The sequence below is a fragment of the Crinia signifera genome, chromosome 8, assembly GCF_055691185.1.
Source record: "Crinia signifera chromosome 8, ASM5569118v1, whole genome shotgun sequence".
In the NCBI taxonomy this organism is placed as follows: Eukaryota; Metazoa; Chordata; class Amphibia; order Anura; family Myobatrachidae; genus Crinia; species Crinia signifera.
Window position 1 is genome coordinate 23026140 of NC_139224.1, and position 20347 is coordinate 23046486.

Sequence of the window (20347 nt, forward strand, 5' to 3'; positions counted from 1 at the left end):
TTGTTTTAATGTATAGCTCTGAAATGTGTTTTCGTTTGCCCCTTTTCAAAATTAGATTGTAAGCCCACTTGCCCAATCGGTACGCTTTTGAGTGGAGAACCTGCAGAGACGTGCACACTCCGGGTGGCAGAACGGAAGGGGTTAACCTTGCACATGCCTGTTAGCAGAATTATTGCATGCGTGTTATTACGCCATTGCGGGGAGGTTATCTCACAAAAACAGTCGTTAAAGTAAACAGACAACAGCAGCACAGCAGATGGACACAACAATATGTAGTTTTGCTTACAATAAAACCCTGACAGCAGAGGCATATGGGAGAACGGGTTGGAGTGGTTACCGGTTAGCAGTTGACTGCAGAAACATGTTTGAAGCTGTGTTTGTTTGTCTGTGTTTGTCAGGCAACTGTAACAAACAAACAACTCTATAGGTGCGCCCCAGAGAGTCAAATTCCCTTCCTGCCACCTAAGTCTGCCATCCTGGGCATAGAGAGAAGGGGGCAGTACAGCTTAATGGGCCTGCCCCCGTTTGGTCTCCCTGCTGGCTGACAATGATTCTCCTCTCACTGACTTTTAACCCTATAACCCCAGACTTTTCTGCTTTTCATTTTTAAAGCTTCCATTCATGACCACTTTTTTTGTGTAATTTGTATTTTCGTCACTCCATTTGTACGCTTGTGCCACTATTGCCCCCCCGGTTATTCCTCGTTCTTTTTTTGTTTTTGTGTTGTTTTTGCATCTTTTTGTTTGTTCCTGTGTTTTCGCACTACCTTCTTTTTAAAGAAATCCTTTAGTAAATATTGCCATTCAACATCAAATTCTATGGCCTCTGTCTTTTATACCTAAAGGTTAACCTCCTGCCTTCTCTGCTAGCCCCCCCTTCAATAAGAATTAAAGGGAAAAAAAACCTCTGCCACCCCCCCTCTCTCGCCCCAGCTTCTCATGTTTGATTAAGGATAAGTGTGTGCCCGTTTTTTGGCCTTTTCAGAAAGCTACCACAAGCCTGCTCGGGTCAAAGGTTTAACAGCAATTAAGCTTAGTTGCTTTCAGAGACAAATGCATTATTTCACCTGCCGCCAGCGAGAGAAGCAAAAAGCTCATTGTGTTGGGTGTTTGAACTGATTATGTTTAGAGGCTGGTTGTGATTGGTGGGAAAGGCGTGGCTGCCGGGATGGTTATGCATGTTGTCAGTCCTGGAGCACCCGGGCGCGTGCAATCTGTCTACAACCTGAGGAAACTAAAGACTGCTACAACAAGGCTTATTAGTGCTTCCCGGCCTTCCTTGTGGTGGCAGCTAAATGGAGTTTGTCAGGTTTGTCAATATGCAATTGATTTTTTTTTTTCTTTCTTAATTTTTTATTTTATTTTGTTTTTGCTTTCTTTGCTTTTGTGTGAAACTTGTCTGGTTGCATTTTGTTGTTGTTGCTGTTGCTGTTGTTGTTGATGCAAGAGCATAAAAGCAGATGACTTGTCTCGCAAGCTTTGTTTACCAAGTTGCCTGGGATCCTGCCGAGGAATCCCAGTGTCAGTCCTTAGCAGATTTTGCCCTTTGTTACGATACATTTTATGCTGTCTGTGTGCCTGTCTCTGTGTGTGTGTTTGTGTGTTGATCGGTGCAGCCCCCGGGCATTGGAACCCTGTCTCTATGGCTTTTAGACATATTAAAAAAGAAAATTGTGAATCCCGGCTCTTAGAACGTACGTCTGTCATTATTCTGTCCGCTGCTTGTTCTCATTTACGACCCGGGGAGTGCATCCTGCTCTCACACTATTTTTCCCCTTAATTCCACGTGTGCGAGTGGCAAAGCGCCTGCTCTCGGCTGTCGGTTTTCCAAAGAGCCGTCCTATTGTAAGAGCAAAGGGGGACGCATCGCAGGGACTTTTATTTCCTTCTCCCTTCCTCCTGTTCACTGATCCGGACTTTATTTATCCCTTTGACAACGCCGCTGTCGATCGCTCTTGTTGTTCGAGAGGACGACTCGTTTCCACGCTCGTATTGAGCTGTCCTGCTTGATTGTCAAACCCTTTCAGTACATTTTACTATGTGTGTGTGTGTGTGTGTGTGTGTGTGTGTGTCTTGTGACGTAGAGGAAGTGGCTGGTTTCTCTTTCTTTCGGAATTGCGTTGGTCAAATCTTTAGTAACCAGATCTAAATGGAGGTAATTCTCAGTGTCAAGCCAGCAAGGTTCCCTTACTTCTAACGGGATTTTCTTTTTGATGAATGGGAGGGAACTCCTCGGAACAGGGAGGTAAGTTAACAGCAGCGCCAGAGAGGACTTTAAATGCCTTTTCTTTTTTTCAATGCTCTTAACCCTGTAACCTCTGTCTTGCCATGTTTAGCTGGCGTGGGTACCCCCATCGCAGGGGGCTACCCACTGACAGCTCGCACGCTGGGAACAGTACTGCTTGCCATGTGCTGCAGGGATTTCTTCCTTTTGAAGGGTTAACGTCTCCGCTTCCCAAAGTAACAATGAAGTCATTGAAAAAAATTTGGCCGGATCGCTTTATTTCCCCTTCTCTTCTTTATGTCAGGCCATGTGTAGCCAGACATCTCAGAAGGGTGTACGGAGAGTTTAGAGAATGCCATATGTTTTCATGTGCAATTGGACTTCTTAGATGAATCTTTGGAACCCCCCCCCCCTTCCAATCGTTCCACTTGTTCTAGCATAGGCTGATTTAATAGACTTTGTAAAGCGTTGTTCTCCTACAGTTGGCATTCTAGCTGTTGACAAGTAAGTGCACGCCAGATACTTTTCTGCTAGATGATTTTGGTAGCTGAAGGGTTAACGCAGTGAAGCCTTCGCTCTGATCCTGGTGGCGGAGCTGTGTGTCGGAGTGCATAAATTATATCTCAGCCAGAAGAAAAGTGACTCAAAGATAGGATGAAGCCAATTGCTTTTTGTTGGTGAAACTGTTGGTGTTTTTGTTTTTTTAAATCATTGCACCTGATATATATATATATATATATATATGTTTGTATATATATATATATATATGTGCTCTCCGGCATCTCAACGAAACAGCGTGTGAGTCTCCAGCACAGCAGCGATGGAACCTAAACTGAGAGCCCATTGGCCTGACACTTTGTAATCAGACTTGATTTATTGTTCATTAGTGCAGCATTAGGGCCTCTCAGGCAAGCCAGTTATTTGTGTAGTGGCCTGTCAAACAGCAGAATGCCAGCACCTGTCATTTAGCAATCATGGAGGAAGCTGACGGAAATTAGATCTCGCAGTGTACCCACACACAGCGGAATCTCAGGTAGGCCCCTGGATGCCAACTGTTTATACTTTTACAAAGCAAGTAGTTAGGAGGAGAGAGAGGGGAGGGGGGTGTATTGTATTGGTACTTACTGGACGTCCGTAACAACCCAAAACTGACATCTCCGCATGTGTATTCCATTTCATCGCTATCCAAAGTGTCAGGATCTGAGGATGCGGTTCGCCCTCCAGATAATCTAATCTACAAAGGTTTTTTTTTTTCTTCTTTGCTCTGAACTGAGTCCGCAGCATTGTGGATCAGTGCAGCACGCAGAGCTATTGTGAAGTTCAAGAACTAGCACTTGTCGGAGGGTTGCATTACTATGCAGCATGCAAATCCCCCATGTCACCTCCTGCCCCTCTATATGGAAAGCAGGGATCAGTAAGTTACCAGGCCTTCTGTTAAGTTAAGGCCATCGCTAACTTTATCTCACCCTATTTATCACCGACCCAGCTGTTTTGCATCAGAAGTAAATTGCAGGCCTGTTTACACAGTGATATTTGTTATCACATAAAATATGTTTGGTAACTGCGAACGAAACGTGGGAATGTTTGCAAAAGATGCAAAACAAAAATATCTGGATTCCTCGCTCTGTTTATTCCTCAAATTAACGAGGTTTACAAAATATTCCCGTTATTGAATGACATCGTTTTTCGGTTTGTTTGCTACTAAATATTAATGTTTTAATAAGACCTTTACATATTCGTGAATAGATTATTAATGTCCGTTACAAAGCGACAATCTCAGCTGCTGTGCTGTGCAAAGTCAAGCACACAGCGTAGCATCCCAATGACACCGCAGTCACATTTATGCAAATAATAGGGACTGTTCCGAAAAGAGCTTGCAATCCAATAGTTGACATCGAATCGGTCATTATTGCTAAGGCTTAGGGTTCATGAAGTAATGTACAGAAGTAAAAAATAATCCTTTCTTTTTAGAGGATAACCCCAAAAAAATAATGAATGACTATCGGGTTCAGGGGCTAGAGATTGGCAATAGAACCCAAATGCTTTTGCAGTGCGGTGCTGATGGCAGTGATCAGTGTGAAACCTTGCGTCAGGTATTGCAATGGTTAGATTATTAATGGTCTGTGATCCAAATGTGCGTAGAAATGGGCCGTACGAGGGGGTCTCACGCCAGACGGGCAAAAATAAAATAACAGAAGTGCGAACAGAAAATATTATATGATGGACTTGTGTCTGCGGTCATGGAGAGAGGGGAACCTCTACTGGTTTTTTTCCCACAGTATGGAATGATTACCATCAGCATTGGGGTGTTATACAGTATGTCCCAATGAATCTAATGCACTGGAATGCTAAACATTGGCATTGTAGAGGAATAGATTATTTTTCCAGAGAAAGATTTGCATGGAGTGAACTTGAACATGGATAGTGTGTGTGTGTACATATGTATGTGTGTATGTATGTGTGTATATATATATATATATATATATATATATATATATATATTGTATTTTACTAATGCTCCGTCACTCTTGAAAATGGATTAAGAATATTTTTGCACTGCATGTGACAGGGGAATTGTCAGCCCAGTCATGTTGTAGCTGGAAGCTGCCATGTTGTGGCTGGCAATCCAAGAATGTAAGAGATGCCCATGCCGTCATGGTACGGTGCCCCGTAGGGTTATTTTCAGGACACAGAGCAATAGTCTGTTCCTTTATCATTTCTATTTGTTAATGCGGATTTCTATCAGTATCTCTGTTTTAATTTTTTTTTTTTTTTTAACCATCCGCCTAAGTTGTGGCGCTGTTGGCGATGGAGAAGAGGGTTACTCGCTCCATCCCTGCCTATGTCCAAACATGCTGCTTGCTCCGGACTCTGCAGAAACCTGCAGAACGTTTTCTGGCTGGTTTCCCTGTAGAGAAAGAGCCAGTGGGAAGATGTGAAACTTTTTTTTCCTTGCACCCATTGGGTTAATGCAAAACTGACTCATGGAGCATCTTAAAGCAGTGTTACATAATCTGGCAGAGCTGGTAAAACTGTAAATGATTAGTGGTTTAAATTAAAAAAAAAGAGGAAGGGCTGCCTGGGATCTGCTTGTGTACAACAGTTAGGTGTAACGTTTACAATAACAAACACACACCAAGTTCCCAGACAAAACTGCTGCCATTGTCGGAGACAGGTGGTGGTTCTTACAGCTTGCCCTTGAAAATCTCGAACCGGTTAAAACAAATGAAAGTGGTTCAGTAGTGCTAGGGCTGTGTGTAAATCAGCATTTTATCCCAGTGTACAGTAAAATTTACCGTAATAGTTAGTTCACTGCACATTGCTCAAGATATCCGTGTATCTGCTCTGTGCCAGACGACAACAAAGTGATATTCCTCCTGGATGTAGGATGGCTTTATGTCACTAATAGGAGGTCAATTGCTGATCCGTGAGAGTGTTATTGGGTTTTGCATTGCATGTGTAGTGTGTATACCCCCCCCCCCATAGGCCATGGTTGGAGGATGGGGGGGCTGTGATGGCAGTTAGCGTTGTTTTATTGTATTCAGCACCAGGCAGCATAAGGTTACGCTCTCTCTTCTCGTCCAAACTGATGAAACACTGTGCACTCCTCAAGTTGTGTTTATTTTAAGTTGGTTCCATTAATATGTCTTAATCTGTAACAAATGTTCTGTTATGCATTCAAAGTTATTGATTTTCCTCTCGTTTGGGAAAATAAATAGAGGCTTAGAGGAGGGGAATACACACAACACCTGCACAGCAAGATTGTGGGAAAGTCCTGACACCATCATTTAAAATTGTTATTGTTTGGTCCAGACTTGGCTGGTTGGGACACAGTTTGTTTGTTTTATGGAGTGCAGACTTCGGTTACTGGAAACTTGTTTTCTTTCCCCAGTACAGACTTCAATTACATTTTTATAGACCTTTTTTTTTTTGTTTCCACCAAATGTCCTGTCCCCCCCTTCTTTTTTTTTTTCTCTCTCCGTAAGTGCGTTCATTAATATTTTCCTAACAGAAGGGCTAATACAGATGTAACCTCAAAACTGTTCGGAGAGCAGGCGTCGTGTCATCAGCCCCCCCAACCTTTGTGATGCACTGCAACCATTCATGCGTTTAATGCCCCCCCCCCCCTCTCCCAGTTCATGGCATGTGCTCTGTAAACATGGCCGCAATGAATATTAAGCAACAAAACGGAGCTGTCATTCATTACACCCAGTAACGTGCAGCAAATAGGCGTCCACCGTGTGTAGGTGAGAGACAGAACCTGCCTGGTAAGCAGTGAACTGTACTTAGGTTCTTTGAGGTCTATCAAGTCCTTAAATCTGAGACATCACTCTGCAAATAGCCTAGAATAGGGTAAACCAACAACATCACAAAGGTCGTCGTATTTGATATCTCAAGGGCTTTTTTTTTTTTTATCCCTCTCTTGCCTTGTATTTTCTTATTCTATTTCATGTCTTGACAAAACAAGATGACACAAGACAGAATACATTAAATTTAGATTTTTTTTTTTCCCCCAATCTAACCTGTTACGGTGGCATCAGTTTAATTTATCTCACTTTTTTATCACCCTGGAAGACTTTGTACAATTACTTTTAATTGCCAAACCGCTTCATGCGAAAGTCTTTGCAGCTCCTCCGTCGTCTTTGATTTTCCTAGGCTTATAAAGATATATATTTTATTCATTTCGATTTTTCTTATTTTTTTTTTTTTTTACTTTTAAAACCTCAACTGACCTTTGACACCGACAGATCTCGCCGGTTGGAGTGTCTTCATTAGAAGTAAATCGGTAAATGGCGAGATCGCCAAAGAATCCACTGATGTTTTCTCATTAGAATATAATTTGCACTCTTTGCCTTGCCGGGTAGATGTAGACGGAGGTGTCTGGAATTAGGTGAGAACAGCCACACATCTTAACCGAATACAAGTTTCGGAGTATGGGGGCATTTGCAAAGTTTTGGGATGTGGTAACCTCGCGGCAGGCCCCAGGAAATATATATGGGGGGTTTTGGTCGAAAGTATAAAAACTTGTTTTTTTTTTGGTTAAGGGTTCTTGCTGGAAGTCTCTGCTAATATGGCTACCTTTGATAAATTGCTAGCCTTGCTACTTAAAAGAACAAGTGAATAGGGAGTCATTGACCTCGTATGTTCCGGTTGCATATGACGTTACACGTTAGCGCAACGGTAGATAAAGTGTTAGATTAGTTTGCTCGAAGTCTTTATAAAGTAACATTTATATACTTATGAATATAAATAAACATACAGCCCTTTTTTAAATGTGTTCTAGTATCCCTATATTTAACTTGATTATCTCTATTACCAGTTATTTCCAACGTACTGTATAATAATATAACATTTAATATATCCTAGTGTGTTAGATCTGATTATATGTATAAAGGTTACATTTAATATTGGTAATGGTATTGATAAATTGTCACTGCTGCTAATGGCATGAAGTGTGCGTACTGTAATTAAAAAAGAAATTAATTGTACGCCAGCCTTTGTTATGTGCTAAATATTGAGAGGGTCCTTTTATTTTTGCTGAAACAATTAACCTGGCAGGTATACTGAAGACTGGCAATGAATATCAATTAAACGATAAGATCAGGGGTGTCAGTCACCCCCAGTCTGCCGCACAGGCGGCGTCAAATAACATGATTCCTTCGCTGCCCAACCTGATCATCGCCGCCTCCCACATTATACCAAATCCTGTTTCTGTAAATGAGAACAGTTTTTATTTACATAAAAAGGGCTTTGTTAAAAGGAGCCGAATGACTCGCAGGCAGTTTTATCATTTACAGTAATGAATCTTCGCTTGCGGGGAGGTAGGAGAAGGAGATGAGGCAGAGAAGGGGGGGGGGGGCAAATACCGTTATTGTAATATTTAAAAGAAATGATGGACCTGGAATTAGGATTTCCGCATCTAGTATTGCACTCTTTTTGGTCAGGTGACCGCCGGTCTGTTGACTGTCACTGCAGACAGTTTGGCAGTGCACATTGTTGTAACTGAATCTTATTGCTGTTCACAATGAGTCTAATTTCATGTTCATATCATTGCAGACTTTCCAAGGTTTTTGAGTCAGTAGGGCCTAACATTGCACCTAAGTTCGACGCTTGCCACAACTCCAAATTTTCGCATATCTCTTACCTGTCCTAATGTCAGTGTGCCTATATAAGCAAGTGATTTATTGGCTGTCCTGTGGTTGTGTAAATTTTGCACATACGTGCAACGTTATTCAATAATGCTCTGTGAGCAAATAAACCATTTTTTTTGTTTCCTGCTGTGCACGTAACCCGTTATTCAACCTTGTGCACTTGCGGACGTGTTATTTAATGTTCTGTGATTTGTGGGCAGCTAGTGATGTCACCCTGCCCAGTGATCTAATCGTATGTGTGGGTAGCACAGTGTTTCTACGTGTATATGCCATACTGGCATCGGATGACTTTTTCCGCTGTTTGAGTCATTTTCGAGGGGCAAGATTTTTGATTCCCATTTCTTTGATGAACTTCTTGTGCTATAATGCTACATTTTGGAAGAAGATAATAATGGCCTGGCTCAAACCTATGTTTTTTTCTCTTACCTCCTTGCACACCTTTCAGCCTTCAACGACTACATTTCCTAGTTTTACCTCGCAACTCCTGTATTGTGCACAACATTAAGTAAATATATTTACCAGTTGTGTTTTTTTTTAACACAGTGTCATTCCAGATTCCTGCTGCCACCTTTTGAGGATCTGCAATGCAAATTTAACTAGAAGATGACAAATTAACCCCTTTGACTGCTTCTTGCCGAAGAGGTTAATTTGTCATCAACAAGTTCGATTTGCATTGCAGATCTCCAAAAGGGGGATGCAAGGGGGGAAAAAATATGATTCCCTTTCAGAAACTGCTGCCTGCAATGATTCATCCGAAATCATGAAACACATTCACTTTTATATACTTTAAATGTGGAACTTCTTGCAGTTTTGCCATTTAAATTTGTGGTTCAGCATGTGTTTTATCATCGACCACGGCAGAAACACTAAGCGAGGTGCTGCTAGTTTCATGTACGGAGCAGCTGCAAATTCAAATGAACACGATGGAAAGAGAGAGAGAAAAAAAAAAAGCTTCCCCCTTTTTTTTTCCGAAATCCAATGCTTGAGTGGAGGCTTTTTGCAAAGAACGCTGCCCAGTATTTAAAATAAAGTTTAGTTTTGACTGAGTACATTCAGAATGGGAGTCATAAATATTAGAGAGTTGTACTTAAGGAGTTACATGACTCTTTTAAATACTATTGATTTAAACCACTGGGTAGATTTTATGAATCAAAGTGTAATTTCCATAGCTTGGCTATATTTCTCCACAATAAACCACTCTCTCTGGTGCGCCCTTAGATGCTTTAGAGGCATTCAGCGCAGGATTAAATGATAGTAGTTACAATGATCAATAGGTTAAGACTGGGACAATCATTCTTGCCGCTAATGACCTCGGTACTAATGAGTAATAAAGTGTGGACTATTACGGCCTAGCGCCGGTGAAGCCTGCCTCCTGATTCCATTCAATACTGTGGACTGTAACTGCATTAAAATATAAACGGGAGAGCGCCTCTCGGGTCGTATGGCGCAACTGGTTCAAATATCAAATAGAATGCATGTTTATTTCCTGATTGCAATTCCACTTTTGTTGACCAAGCGGCGTGCCGTCACGCATTGCCACTTCCCTGTCGCATCTCGTTTTTAACTAACCGTGAAAGAAATTGATCTGAAACTTGCAACAAAACTAAAGTTATTACAGTTTGGGGAAGGGGGGAGTTTACAGGTGTTTTAAGTGACGATGTGGCCGTTTATCAATGTGTTTCTCCATCATTGCAGTAATTACATTGCCTTCATATCTTGATCTTTACATCACATATCTATTTGCATAGAATGCAAATCCTCTCTTGGAATATATACATCTATATTTTTTCTTTTTACTCCGATTTCCGCTCAACGGCACCTAACCCTAGGTCTTCGCACCCTAAAAATTACTTCACTGTCCGGTCCCCTCTTGCAACTGTCTTTATCTACCATGCACTTGTCCTAAATCGCCTTGTACTTGAAGTAGTTGTTTTCTTCTTTTTGCTTATTCATGTATTCTGTTAGGCGTTGCGGAACCCTTGTGGCACCGAATAGATAAACAATGATAATAATAATATAGTCTGAGATAATAAAGTGCAACCAAAATAAAAATGATTCTCATGGCCATAGGTAAAGGTAGGCTGCAGCTATTTATTTAATAAAAGGTCACTAAATGGCTGAGCGCAAATGTAAACTTATACAGTGATATCATTATTTCGGCATTAGGGAAGATGAGTGATGTCGCTTGGTAAACTGTATTTATTGAACAACTTGTCCTATTTTTTTTTTTGTGGAAGAGACCGAAGTAATGGGATTACACCTCTCCGCTTTTGACGATACGACTCTCCGAGGAATTACCACCGTGCCAGTTTGTTGATACTCTTGAATCAAACAAACTTGTGTAGTGCAGTAAATTGACAACAGGGACCTTCTCTCGTTGTATTGCAGCCACCGAGTAAAAAAATACTCAGTGTCCAGAAATGTGCAAAGCAGATTGTAATGCCAACGAGTCGTCGCTGTAAACCAATTCCGTTACAAGGAGCCTGCAAATCCTTTTGCCCCCCCTTAATCAAACCCCCCCCCCCCCCATACACACGCTGGCAGGGGGGGGGCTTTATGCAACAATGCTGAGGAATATGTCGTTACTATGAATCTGACCTTCAAGAACCATTTTAAGTTAATCAAAATTAGTGATGCTGAGAAATAAGGACATCACTGCATAATGACTGTGAAATTAGGAGAGTGCTCACTATGCAAATGACAGAAGAACCCATGTGAAAAAAGGCAAGATAAACTGCATATAAAGGCATTATGTTACATAAAATGAATGAAGCATTTCTGCCCGTTGCTTATTTCAACGCCTTATTAGAATCTTTTTATTATTATTTTTAAATTGTACGATTGCAGACTTCTCCGGTTTTTTATGTGTTTTATGCTTTTTTTCCGTAACATATGCCTGTGTATGTATAATACCATGCGTGCTTTTATACATATACAAGCACACACCTCTTCCACTATATTTTTTCCTTCTTCGTTTTATTTACGAAGCGTCGGTTGTAAAATAAAACCCAACGTTTCCCATTGTGACTCTGCTCTGTATTTGAAAGGGCAGTGCTTTCACCAGCAAGCCACCACTACTAAAAAACATTGCCCTTTTTAAATATCGGGTATCAACACGATCAGAAAACCCAGACGCTTCGTAAATAACCCTCTTTGGCCTGTATGAACGGATAAAATACACAACATTGCCCCTACAGACAATCCTGGTGTTAACCTGAGGTAAAATTGATCTTTTTTTTTTCTGTTTTTTTTTTTTAATATGACAAATTTCTTGACAAAACGACTCCCGCGCGCCGGCAAATTAAACACAAGTGCGGTGATTATTTTGAATAGGTAAATTACATTCTAGGAAGCCGGCAGCACTCGCAGAATTGTCATTAGGTAGCCGCTTGAATACAATTTGTGTAACCTTGGCCAAGACAGCCTGTCATTTTAATGTCAGTGTTTTATCTGAAGAAGACATCATCCTTTCAAATACAATGTACAGGTTCCTTAACAGAGACGCCTGAGCCGAAATGTGTTAACAGTTGCAAATATGAAATGCTATCAGGTTCATCACTGTAGCTGTTTGTCATCGAAATGTCACAGAAAACTGCTTTAATGGTATCTCACCTACCACGGAGGAATTGGCAACATCTGTATGTTGCGCGAAGCTGGAAAGAAGGGCGGCTGAGCAGAAAGTGTGATATATGTATTTGTATTTATTGTTTGAGGGGGGGGGGGGGGAGTTTGCAAGTTGGCGAATTAGGGTAGTAAGGTGGATTTAGCGTGATGTGGTGTTTGCCGTCGGAGAGACACCTTCTGAAAGCCGTTTGTTTTCTCTTGCAGGTTCCTGTCTCAGTGGCTATGATGACTCCCCAAGTTATAACTCCTCAGCAAATGCAACAAATTCTGCAACAGCAAGTGCTCACACCCCAACAGCTACAGGTCTTACTTCAGCAGCAACAGGCCCTCATGCTTCAGCAGGTAACGTTTTCTGACCTCGTGGGCTTTGGTTTGACCACCTACCGGCGGGGGGGAGGGGGATGGCCTGTTTTTGTAGAATTATGAGTAGTAATAAGTGGGAGCGGGTGCATCCATCCCAAACTCATTCAACCACCATCGTTGATGGTTTGAGTTCAATGGTTTTGCCAATGGGTGTCCCAATGTATCCCCACCATCAATGTTTTGAGTCACAGTTGCTATTGTCACTTAAGTGATTGATCCCAGGAGATATAGGGCCAGATGGATCAAGCTTCAAAAAGAGATAAAGTTGAGAGTAATAAACAACTAGCCAATCAGCTCATTGTTAATCATATTTTGCTGTTTTAAGCTTGATATATCTGAGCTGTCCCTTCAGATTGACCATCCAGATGGTGGTTCTGGGGCTGGCTTTGCAGCGGCATTGCCATGATGAGGGTGATGCCACTTGTTGGCACTTCCGGCACAGGAATGTAAGAGGAGGGGAGACTGTTGCTGTGTCCTCCAAACAGATGGACCTTTCTGACCATCTTTGAGGTTCACATGCATTATGAGTTCAGGGCAAGTAAAGGGAAACACCTGCTTGACAATTGCTGGATGCTACTGCTGTATCACCAGGGTCTTCTCTTTATGCTTCATCTCCAATCTCCTCGATGGTCATGGTGGTCCAGATAACTGTTACCAGCCAGTGTTTTGATTAAGGCTTCTGTGGGATGCGGGACATTGTAGGGTGGTGGAGGACGAGGGAAGGACTGCCAGTGAGCAGGTCATGACTAGGGGCAGCTTGGGCAGATAACGTAGTTTTCTTGTTTAAATCAAGCTGCTATTGAAGTGCCCCGCTCTTTGGTGATACTACTGTAGCTAGATGCAGTAAACACTGGCTTACCGAATAGTCAGCCAGTTCGGTATCTTCAAATACCCCCCCCCCACACCATCAGAAAATTACGGGATTAAAGCTTTTCAACCCAGGAATTTGCTGAAAAACCCAGGTTTTCCTGTGAAAGTGTCAACACGGGTCTTAAATCTTGGCTCACCAACGCTGGTCAAGAGCAGGGTCGGCAACCTAGAATTTAAGACCAGGGTTGACCCTTTCACACCACAGAAAAACATGTTGTTTTTTTTCCCCAGCAAATTCCTGGGTTAAAAAGCTGTAACCTGGTAATTTGGTTCTTGGTGTGAAAGAGGGTGTAACCTGGTATTTTCAAGTCAAACTTGCACCCGGGTCCAGGTATTGGGACTCAATATTACTGTATTAGGATATTACATGCACTGTTGCAATGGGAAGGTCGACAATCAAAGTGTCAACATGAGTTTCTCTGTTATTTTGTCCCGAATGTCGACATAGTCGACATGGACACCACCTAAGTGTGCACACTATTTTATTCTCCCACCACGCCATAGTGGGTGGTAGGGTATGAAAACATGAAAAACGCATGCAGACCTTTCGACTGTGGACCTTCCCATTGCCGACCTAATGCTTGTGTCAACCTTCCGGTCCTGTCATTTATCAGTTGTTTTTTCTGTACTTGATTTTCTTTTTGTCCCACTGTAAAACTCTGATCATTTTTCATCCCTTCTGGTTTCTAATAAATGTGAGTGGATTTGGGATCCCTTGTGCATCTCTTGGCCAGAATAAATATACTTGGAAGTCCATCACTTTAAATGAAAGCGTATATATATTTTATAGACGTATGTACCAAGGGCACAGCGCCTTTGTTTTTCCAAACATCTCTATTTATTATAATTATTCAGCTCAAGAGACACAAAACGTTCTAGCCGTACATTTTGGAGACCACTTCTAAAAATTACAATGCTGAGAATAATCCGAGCGGTCAGCACACAGCAGCGGGAAGAGAGCAACACACACACACACCATGTGGAATGGTTACGGGGTACACTGTAACTGACGCTATTGTCCCTCTGTTCCTCTCAGCAGCAGCTTCAGGAGTTTTATAAGAAACAACAGGAGCAGCTGCAGATTCAATTAATACAGCAACAACATGCAGGAAAACAGCCAAAAGAGGTAAAATTACATCTATACGTTAATATTTTGTGTGGTGTGAAATGTATGTTTACCGTTGACATGACTGATTGGTCAGATATGACCGCCAATAAGAGGTTTCCGAACTACCAATGATTGCACGGCATAGGCAATAGCAGTCTTTTGTCATACTTGGTATGTGGCTACGTAGAGCAGTAAGTATGGAGGATTGCGGCAAGTTCATGTTGGCCCTGTCGGCATTATCCTGTCAACATAATGTACTGGACCCAGTCCATACCTTCCAACATCTGGAAGAAACCGGTCCAAAATCGGGAAGGGAGCGAGGCCACTGGTAAAGAGGCGTGGCCACCACCTTTCCTATACTGTTAATGTAGAGTCAGAAAACCGGTACAAAGCTTTTTATGGCCGGTACAGGCCCCCAAAAAACTGTACTGTATCGGCCAAACAAGGTGCAGTTAGAGGGTATGTTAATCTAACATATAAATATATCCAATATAATAAGAAAATGAAAAGAAATGTTGAACTAATGACACGGCAGCGGCATTCCGCAGTGGTGTCTATTGGTCCTAGTAATGTCATAGGCTGGATTCCCGTTTGTTTAGTTCACCTTTGGCCAATTAACACATAACTGAGACATCGTTCTATATAGATGTAAACCCAATAACAAGTTTGATCAACCAGATACAAATATTTACCAGGCAAAGCAGTTTGCTGCTGTAAAGACACAGGGGGAGATGTATCAAGTCTGGGGTAGGGATGTAGATGAAAGTGTCCACAGTCACTATGTCGACACTAGCAAAAGGTTGACAGGAAAAAGGTGAAAAGGTTGACGTGATTTGTCGTCATGGACACCATGCTTCCGGCAACTTTACTGTTCACAATTGTAGTCCACGTGGAGTCCAACAAAAGAAAAAAAATGTGAAAAATACAGGTGTTGTGTGTTGGCATGTCGACCTTTTGTTAATGCTGTTTAGTGCATGTCGACCGCATGCTGTTGACTTATTGACTGTCGACCTATCATCCTGATGATGTCTGGAGGGGGTGGATGGAATGGCCTGCCAGAAGCGGGATATGCAAGACTTTGCGCTAGTTCCATTTTTTAAAAGCGGCAATCATTTACACGGCATAACCAAGCTGCTTTTAGCTGACCTAATAGTAACTCTTGTAAATATATATTGAGATGTTTCGGGAACGTGACAGAACTAAAGTTATTCCATCCTTCAGTAGTGGAGATTTAATTTTAGTATAAACCAACGGCCTTCTTTTTTTAACGCCCCATGAAGGAAATAGCAGGGAACCTTTCTAAGTTTATAATAACGAGTGGGTATAGTTCATAAGGTAAACAACAAAGGTACATTCAGTTGCAAACATCTGGGTACGCATTGGTATGGCAAACTGTACATGTGAACGCAGCAATAAACTGGTTGTTATTGGATCAGATTGTGTATTAGTGGCCCCTTTGTAATGTTTTCCTTTTGCTTCCTGACACAGGAAATGGGATGTGTAACTAGTAATTCATTCCCCACCCCAACCCTACTGAAAAAAGTCCATTCAAATAACCTTTTTTTTTTTTTTTTTAATGTATGTATTATAATCTTTCGTCAGCCTCTGGTGTTTGTAATACAAAGCACATGCCCAACGCCGGCTCAAAGATGATGTTTCGCTTGATGTAGTAAACATTACCGGGCATGTTAGAAGACAGGGCACAAAGCCAGAGCAGAGGGGGGGTGTAGTTTTGTGTATTGAGTTGGACACCTACATTATGTCTTCGCTCGTCCGTTTTCATTACAAGGAGCACTTCAGTCCTATAGAAAAAAGGGAGCAGATTAAAAAGTGTCTAAAATGTAAATCTAACGGGCGAACAGTAATTAAAATGGAAATGGCACGGCGAGAGAAATGCGTGTAATTGTGAGATATCGCAATGCAAAATGCTCCTAGCTTTGTTTTGCTGGCTGTTTCTTTAATTCAGTAGGGCTTATTCATCAGTAGCAATTCAATGCGCGTTAATGACTCTGGGATGCAGGCATCACTCTGGACAAAGGAATGATTATTGTGCGGTCAAAAGAAGTTCAAAGACAAGAAGGGAATTTCAGTTTTTTTCCCTCCTTAGAGATCCACATTCAAGAGCATACAAATTAAGCCAAATGTTAAAAACCACAGTCTGAGAGCCGACTTCAAAGTCACAACTCAGTAATTAATGAACTGCAAGCCTCAGTTTGGACAAGTCGTGGTTTGACGCCTCCATAAATCAACATGACAGTTCTGTTTCAGCGGCTCAGACACTGCCTGTCATTGAGTCACATCAGATGTAAACAGAGAAGGGGGGGAGAGGAAGATGAGGGAGCTGCAATTGATCAACAGAATTGGTAAAAACCAACTTTTGAAGCACATTATCCTTGATCACAGGAAGTAGCTGTACCCTCTAGAGGAACGCTCTCCTTCTGCCGTGCTTTCGTTTTTTTTTGTTTTTTTTTTCCCCCTCTTCTCGAATCCGATTTCTAACAGCCTTCAAAAGGGAGAATAAGAATTATGGATCTTCTCCCCTGTGGCTGGCAAGCTCTCGCCCCCTGTTGTTATTTTGTGCCGCTCTCTTTTCAAAGGCATCAAAATTTGTCGTTTTTTCCCTTTCTCTTTTTTTTTTTTTAAAGGATCTTTTAACTCTATATTTGAAGAGTCACAATGAAAAAAAAAAAAGAAATGGCCCATCTCTGTCATCCCTGATTGTTGGCGAGGAGTTCGTCCGCCACTTTCAATTAACCGCTACCTTGGTTTGCTAGACATACTTCTTATATTGAGAGATCAGGCATTGAGCGGGTCCGCAGTAATTGTGGGCATGGAACTCATTGTGGGTATTGCCGGCACTTGAGCACTGTATGCAGCTATGGTTTTATAGCCGCCATGACCAGTGTATACTTACGCCAGCCCAAGTGTCTGAAAACAGGCTTACAGTATTTACACTTCCGCTCAACTCTTCATAGTCCACGGTTCCATCGGCATGCTCTCCGTAGACTCTCCCTAAACTTAGCTATTTTTTTTATCAACAGTTACTTATATTATGAATAATGTATATTCCGCAGCGGTTTATAGAAAATATTTTAGTCCCTGCTGCAGTGGAGCTTACACACAAAATGTACACATCTATCTAATCTAGAATGCAACCCCCCTGCACACACACACACACACACACACACACCACCCCACTGCAACCACTAACCACCCCCACTGCAGGGAAGCAGAGAAAGCACTTAGGGGCAGATGTATTAAGCCTGGTGAAGTGATATATTGGAAGGTGACACTGCACCAGCCAATAAGCTTCTGTCAAGTTACATGCTGGATTTGAAAAAGGACAGTTAGGACCTTTTACTTTATCACTTCATCAAGCCCCTAAGTGTTGAAGCTTTCAGTATGTGTTAAGCCAGGGTGATTCTAGGCAAACTCGCCTGGGATGTAGTTGCTGAGCGACCATACCCCGTGTGTACGGGGCGACGGATGCCGGGAGCGCGATTCTGCGAACAGCGGCAGTGTCTCATTTTCGCCAGCTGGTCACTGATGAAAATGGGACACTAGGCAATATGCTCACTGAGCGATATATCGGTGAACAATAATCGCTCAGTGAGCATATCGCCCAATGTGTACGAGGCTTAAGGGTGGAGGGGAGAGATGAGAGACTTCTTGCCGATTTCATTGTACTAGGATGTATATATTTACTTTAGATGGAGAGAAGCAGACATCCATGTGTTAGAAGTTCCAGTACAATATGATAAACTAAATCAATTCAACTTGGCCAAGATAGACAGGAAATTGCCCCTCCCAGTAGCGACACATTCACTCCCCGGTGTGTAGAGGAATAACCTCTTTATTAGGCTGTTTCCTTTTTACATGACTCAATGTTAAAATAACATCAAGTGTCATGTTTTCTCATGTAAAACGCAGCCGTCATTTCAGATAACTGTGTGAAATCACTGCAGTAATCGTCTTTTTTAGCAGAACTCTATAAAGTCTCCTCCCATTGATAAACAGCGAGTTCTGCTAGTTGACAGTATTCCGGGTAATCAGATCCTACATCACAAGCCGGCCCCTGGGTCAGTGGGTACAAGAATCTGTTTCTCTACACTCTTGTATAGCGTTCGTTCCTGCCAATGGCTGCTTCATAGATAAATTGTAGGGCTCATGAACTGTAATCTTGGCGTAGCGGACAGGCTGGGCAGCACCTGCATTGCGGGTACAGCAACCATTGGGCCCAACGAGATACAACTTGAGATGTTTGTGATCCCTGAACGTGCAATGTAAAAAAGATAACGAGGAAAAGTAAAATTACGTTTTCCATGAGAGTTTTCAATTTTATATTGTTTTTCTTACATTGGATGTCTGACCAAAGAATTTTTTTTTGTACCCAACATTTTTAAAAACTTACCAAATTACGTTTCAGTTCTTCTCATATTTGTTTTTAAACTAATATTTTTTTCTGCCCATAGAATTTACTTATTCTGTTACTATGCCTGACAGCCAGCATTCAGGGAATATATGCTTGCCAGGGTTCCTCAAGACATCGCAACAGATAAATAGCAGCGGTGGAGGCGGGAGTTACAGTTAATGTTTACAAGGAGAATAACTTTTTTGGGGGGGGGATGATTTGGTAAAAGCGAGTCATATTAAAAAATAAATGGTTGATAATTTTAGCAAAAAAAAAAAGACTTTGGTTAATTCTCAAAAAAAACAAATTTGGACCCCAACTCTCCATCCAACTACAGGCCCATCTCCCTCCTCCCTTTTGCCTCCAAGCTCCTAGAACGTCTGACCTATAATCGTCTCCTAAGCCACCTTACTGCCAACTCCATTCTAGACCCCCTCCAATCTGGGTTCCACCCTTTACATTCCACAGAAACTGCCCTGACCAAAGTCACTAACGATCTACTATCGGCTAAATCCAAAGGCCTCTTCTCTATCCTCATCCAGCTTGATCTGTCGGCTGCCTTTGACACTGTTGACCACCCTCTCCTGCTCAACACCCTCCCCTCCTTTGGCATCACTGGCACGGTCTTCTCCTGGTTCACCTCATACCTCTCTGATCGCTCCTTCTTCATCTCCACTCCAGTCGGTGTTCCCCAAGGGTCAGTCCTTGGCCCTCTTCTCCCTCTACACCACCTCTCTGGGCACCCTCATCAGCTCCTATGGTTTTCATTACCACCTTTATGCTGATGATACCCTAATCTATCTCTCCTCCCCCGACCTATCCCCATCACTCCTGTCTCCGAGTGCCTCACGGCCATCTCAGCCTGGATGACCCAACGCTTCCTGAAACTAAACATGGCTAAAACTGAACTTCTAATCTTCCATCCCCCGAACATCCCCTCTTCTCCCACTATCTCCATCAGCATTGGTGAAACAGAGATCACCTCCACCGACCAAACGCGCTGCCTCGGTGTCATCATTGACTCCTCCCTCTCTTTCACCCCCCACATTCGTGCTCTCTCACAGTCTTGCCGCTTTCACCTACGCAACATCTCACGCATCAGACCATTCCTCTCCACTGACGCGACCAAACTCTCATTCACTCTCTTGTCATCTCCCGCCTTGACTACTGCAACATCCTTCTCTCTGGGCTACCTCTCACCCGCCTCGCACCCCTCCAATCCATTCTTAACGCTGCTGCTAGGCTCATCTTCCTCTCCCGCCGCTCTACCTCTGCCTCCCCCCTCTGTCTATCTCTTCACTGGCTCCCCATTCCCTTCCGAGTTCTCTTTAAACTCCTCACCACTACCTACAAGGCTCTCTCCTCCTCCACCGCTCCTTACCTCTCTTCACTGATCTCTATCCACACTCCCTCCCGTCCTCTTCGCTCCATCGCTGACCACCGACTGACCTCTCACCTAATCACCTCCTCTCACTCCCGTGTCCAAAACTTCTCTCGCGCAGCCCCCCTGCACTGGAACAACCTCCCACCACCCATCAGGCTTTCTGATTCCCTTAACTCCTTCAAGCGCTCCCTCAAAACCCACTTTTTTCGACT

The 20347-nt window shown here is 42.5% G+C and overlaps 1 protein-coding gene across 12 annotated transcripts in view; it reads left to right on the forward strand.

Moving 5' to 3' along the window:
• Positions 1 to 20347, forward strand: part of FOXP1 (forkhead box P1) — a 552073-nt gene that overhangs the window by 442605 nt on the left and 89121 nt on the right. For 9 of the 12 annotated variants that reach the window (XM_083155991.1, XM_083155980.1, XM_083155981.1 and 6 more), the window contains 2 exons: positions 12204 to 12341; positions 14272 to 14358. In XM_083155991.1, coding sequence (XP_083012117.1) covers positions 12204 to 12341; positions 14272 to 14358 — 225 coding nt within the window. Of the gene's footprint in view, positions 1 to 1152; positions 1309 to 1979; positions 2245 to 3084; positions 3257 to 12203; positions 12342 to 14271; positions 14359 to 20347 lie in introns of those variants that run through there. The other 3 variants (XM_083155987.1, XM_083155989.1, XM_083155990.1) reach the window with 3 other exon arrangements.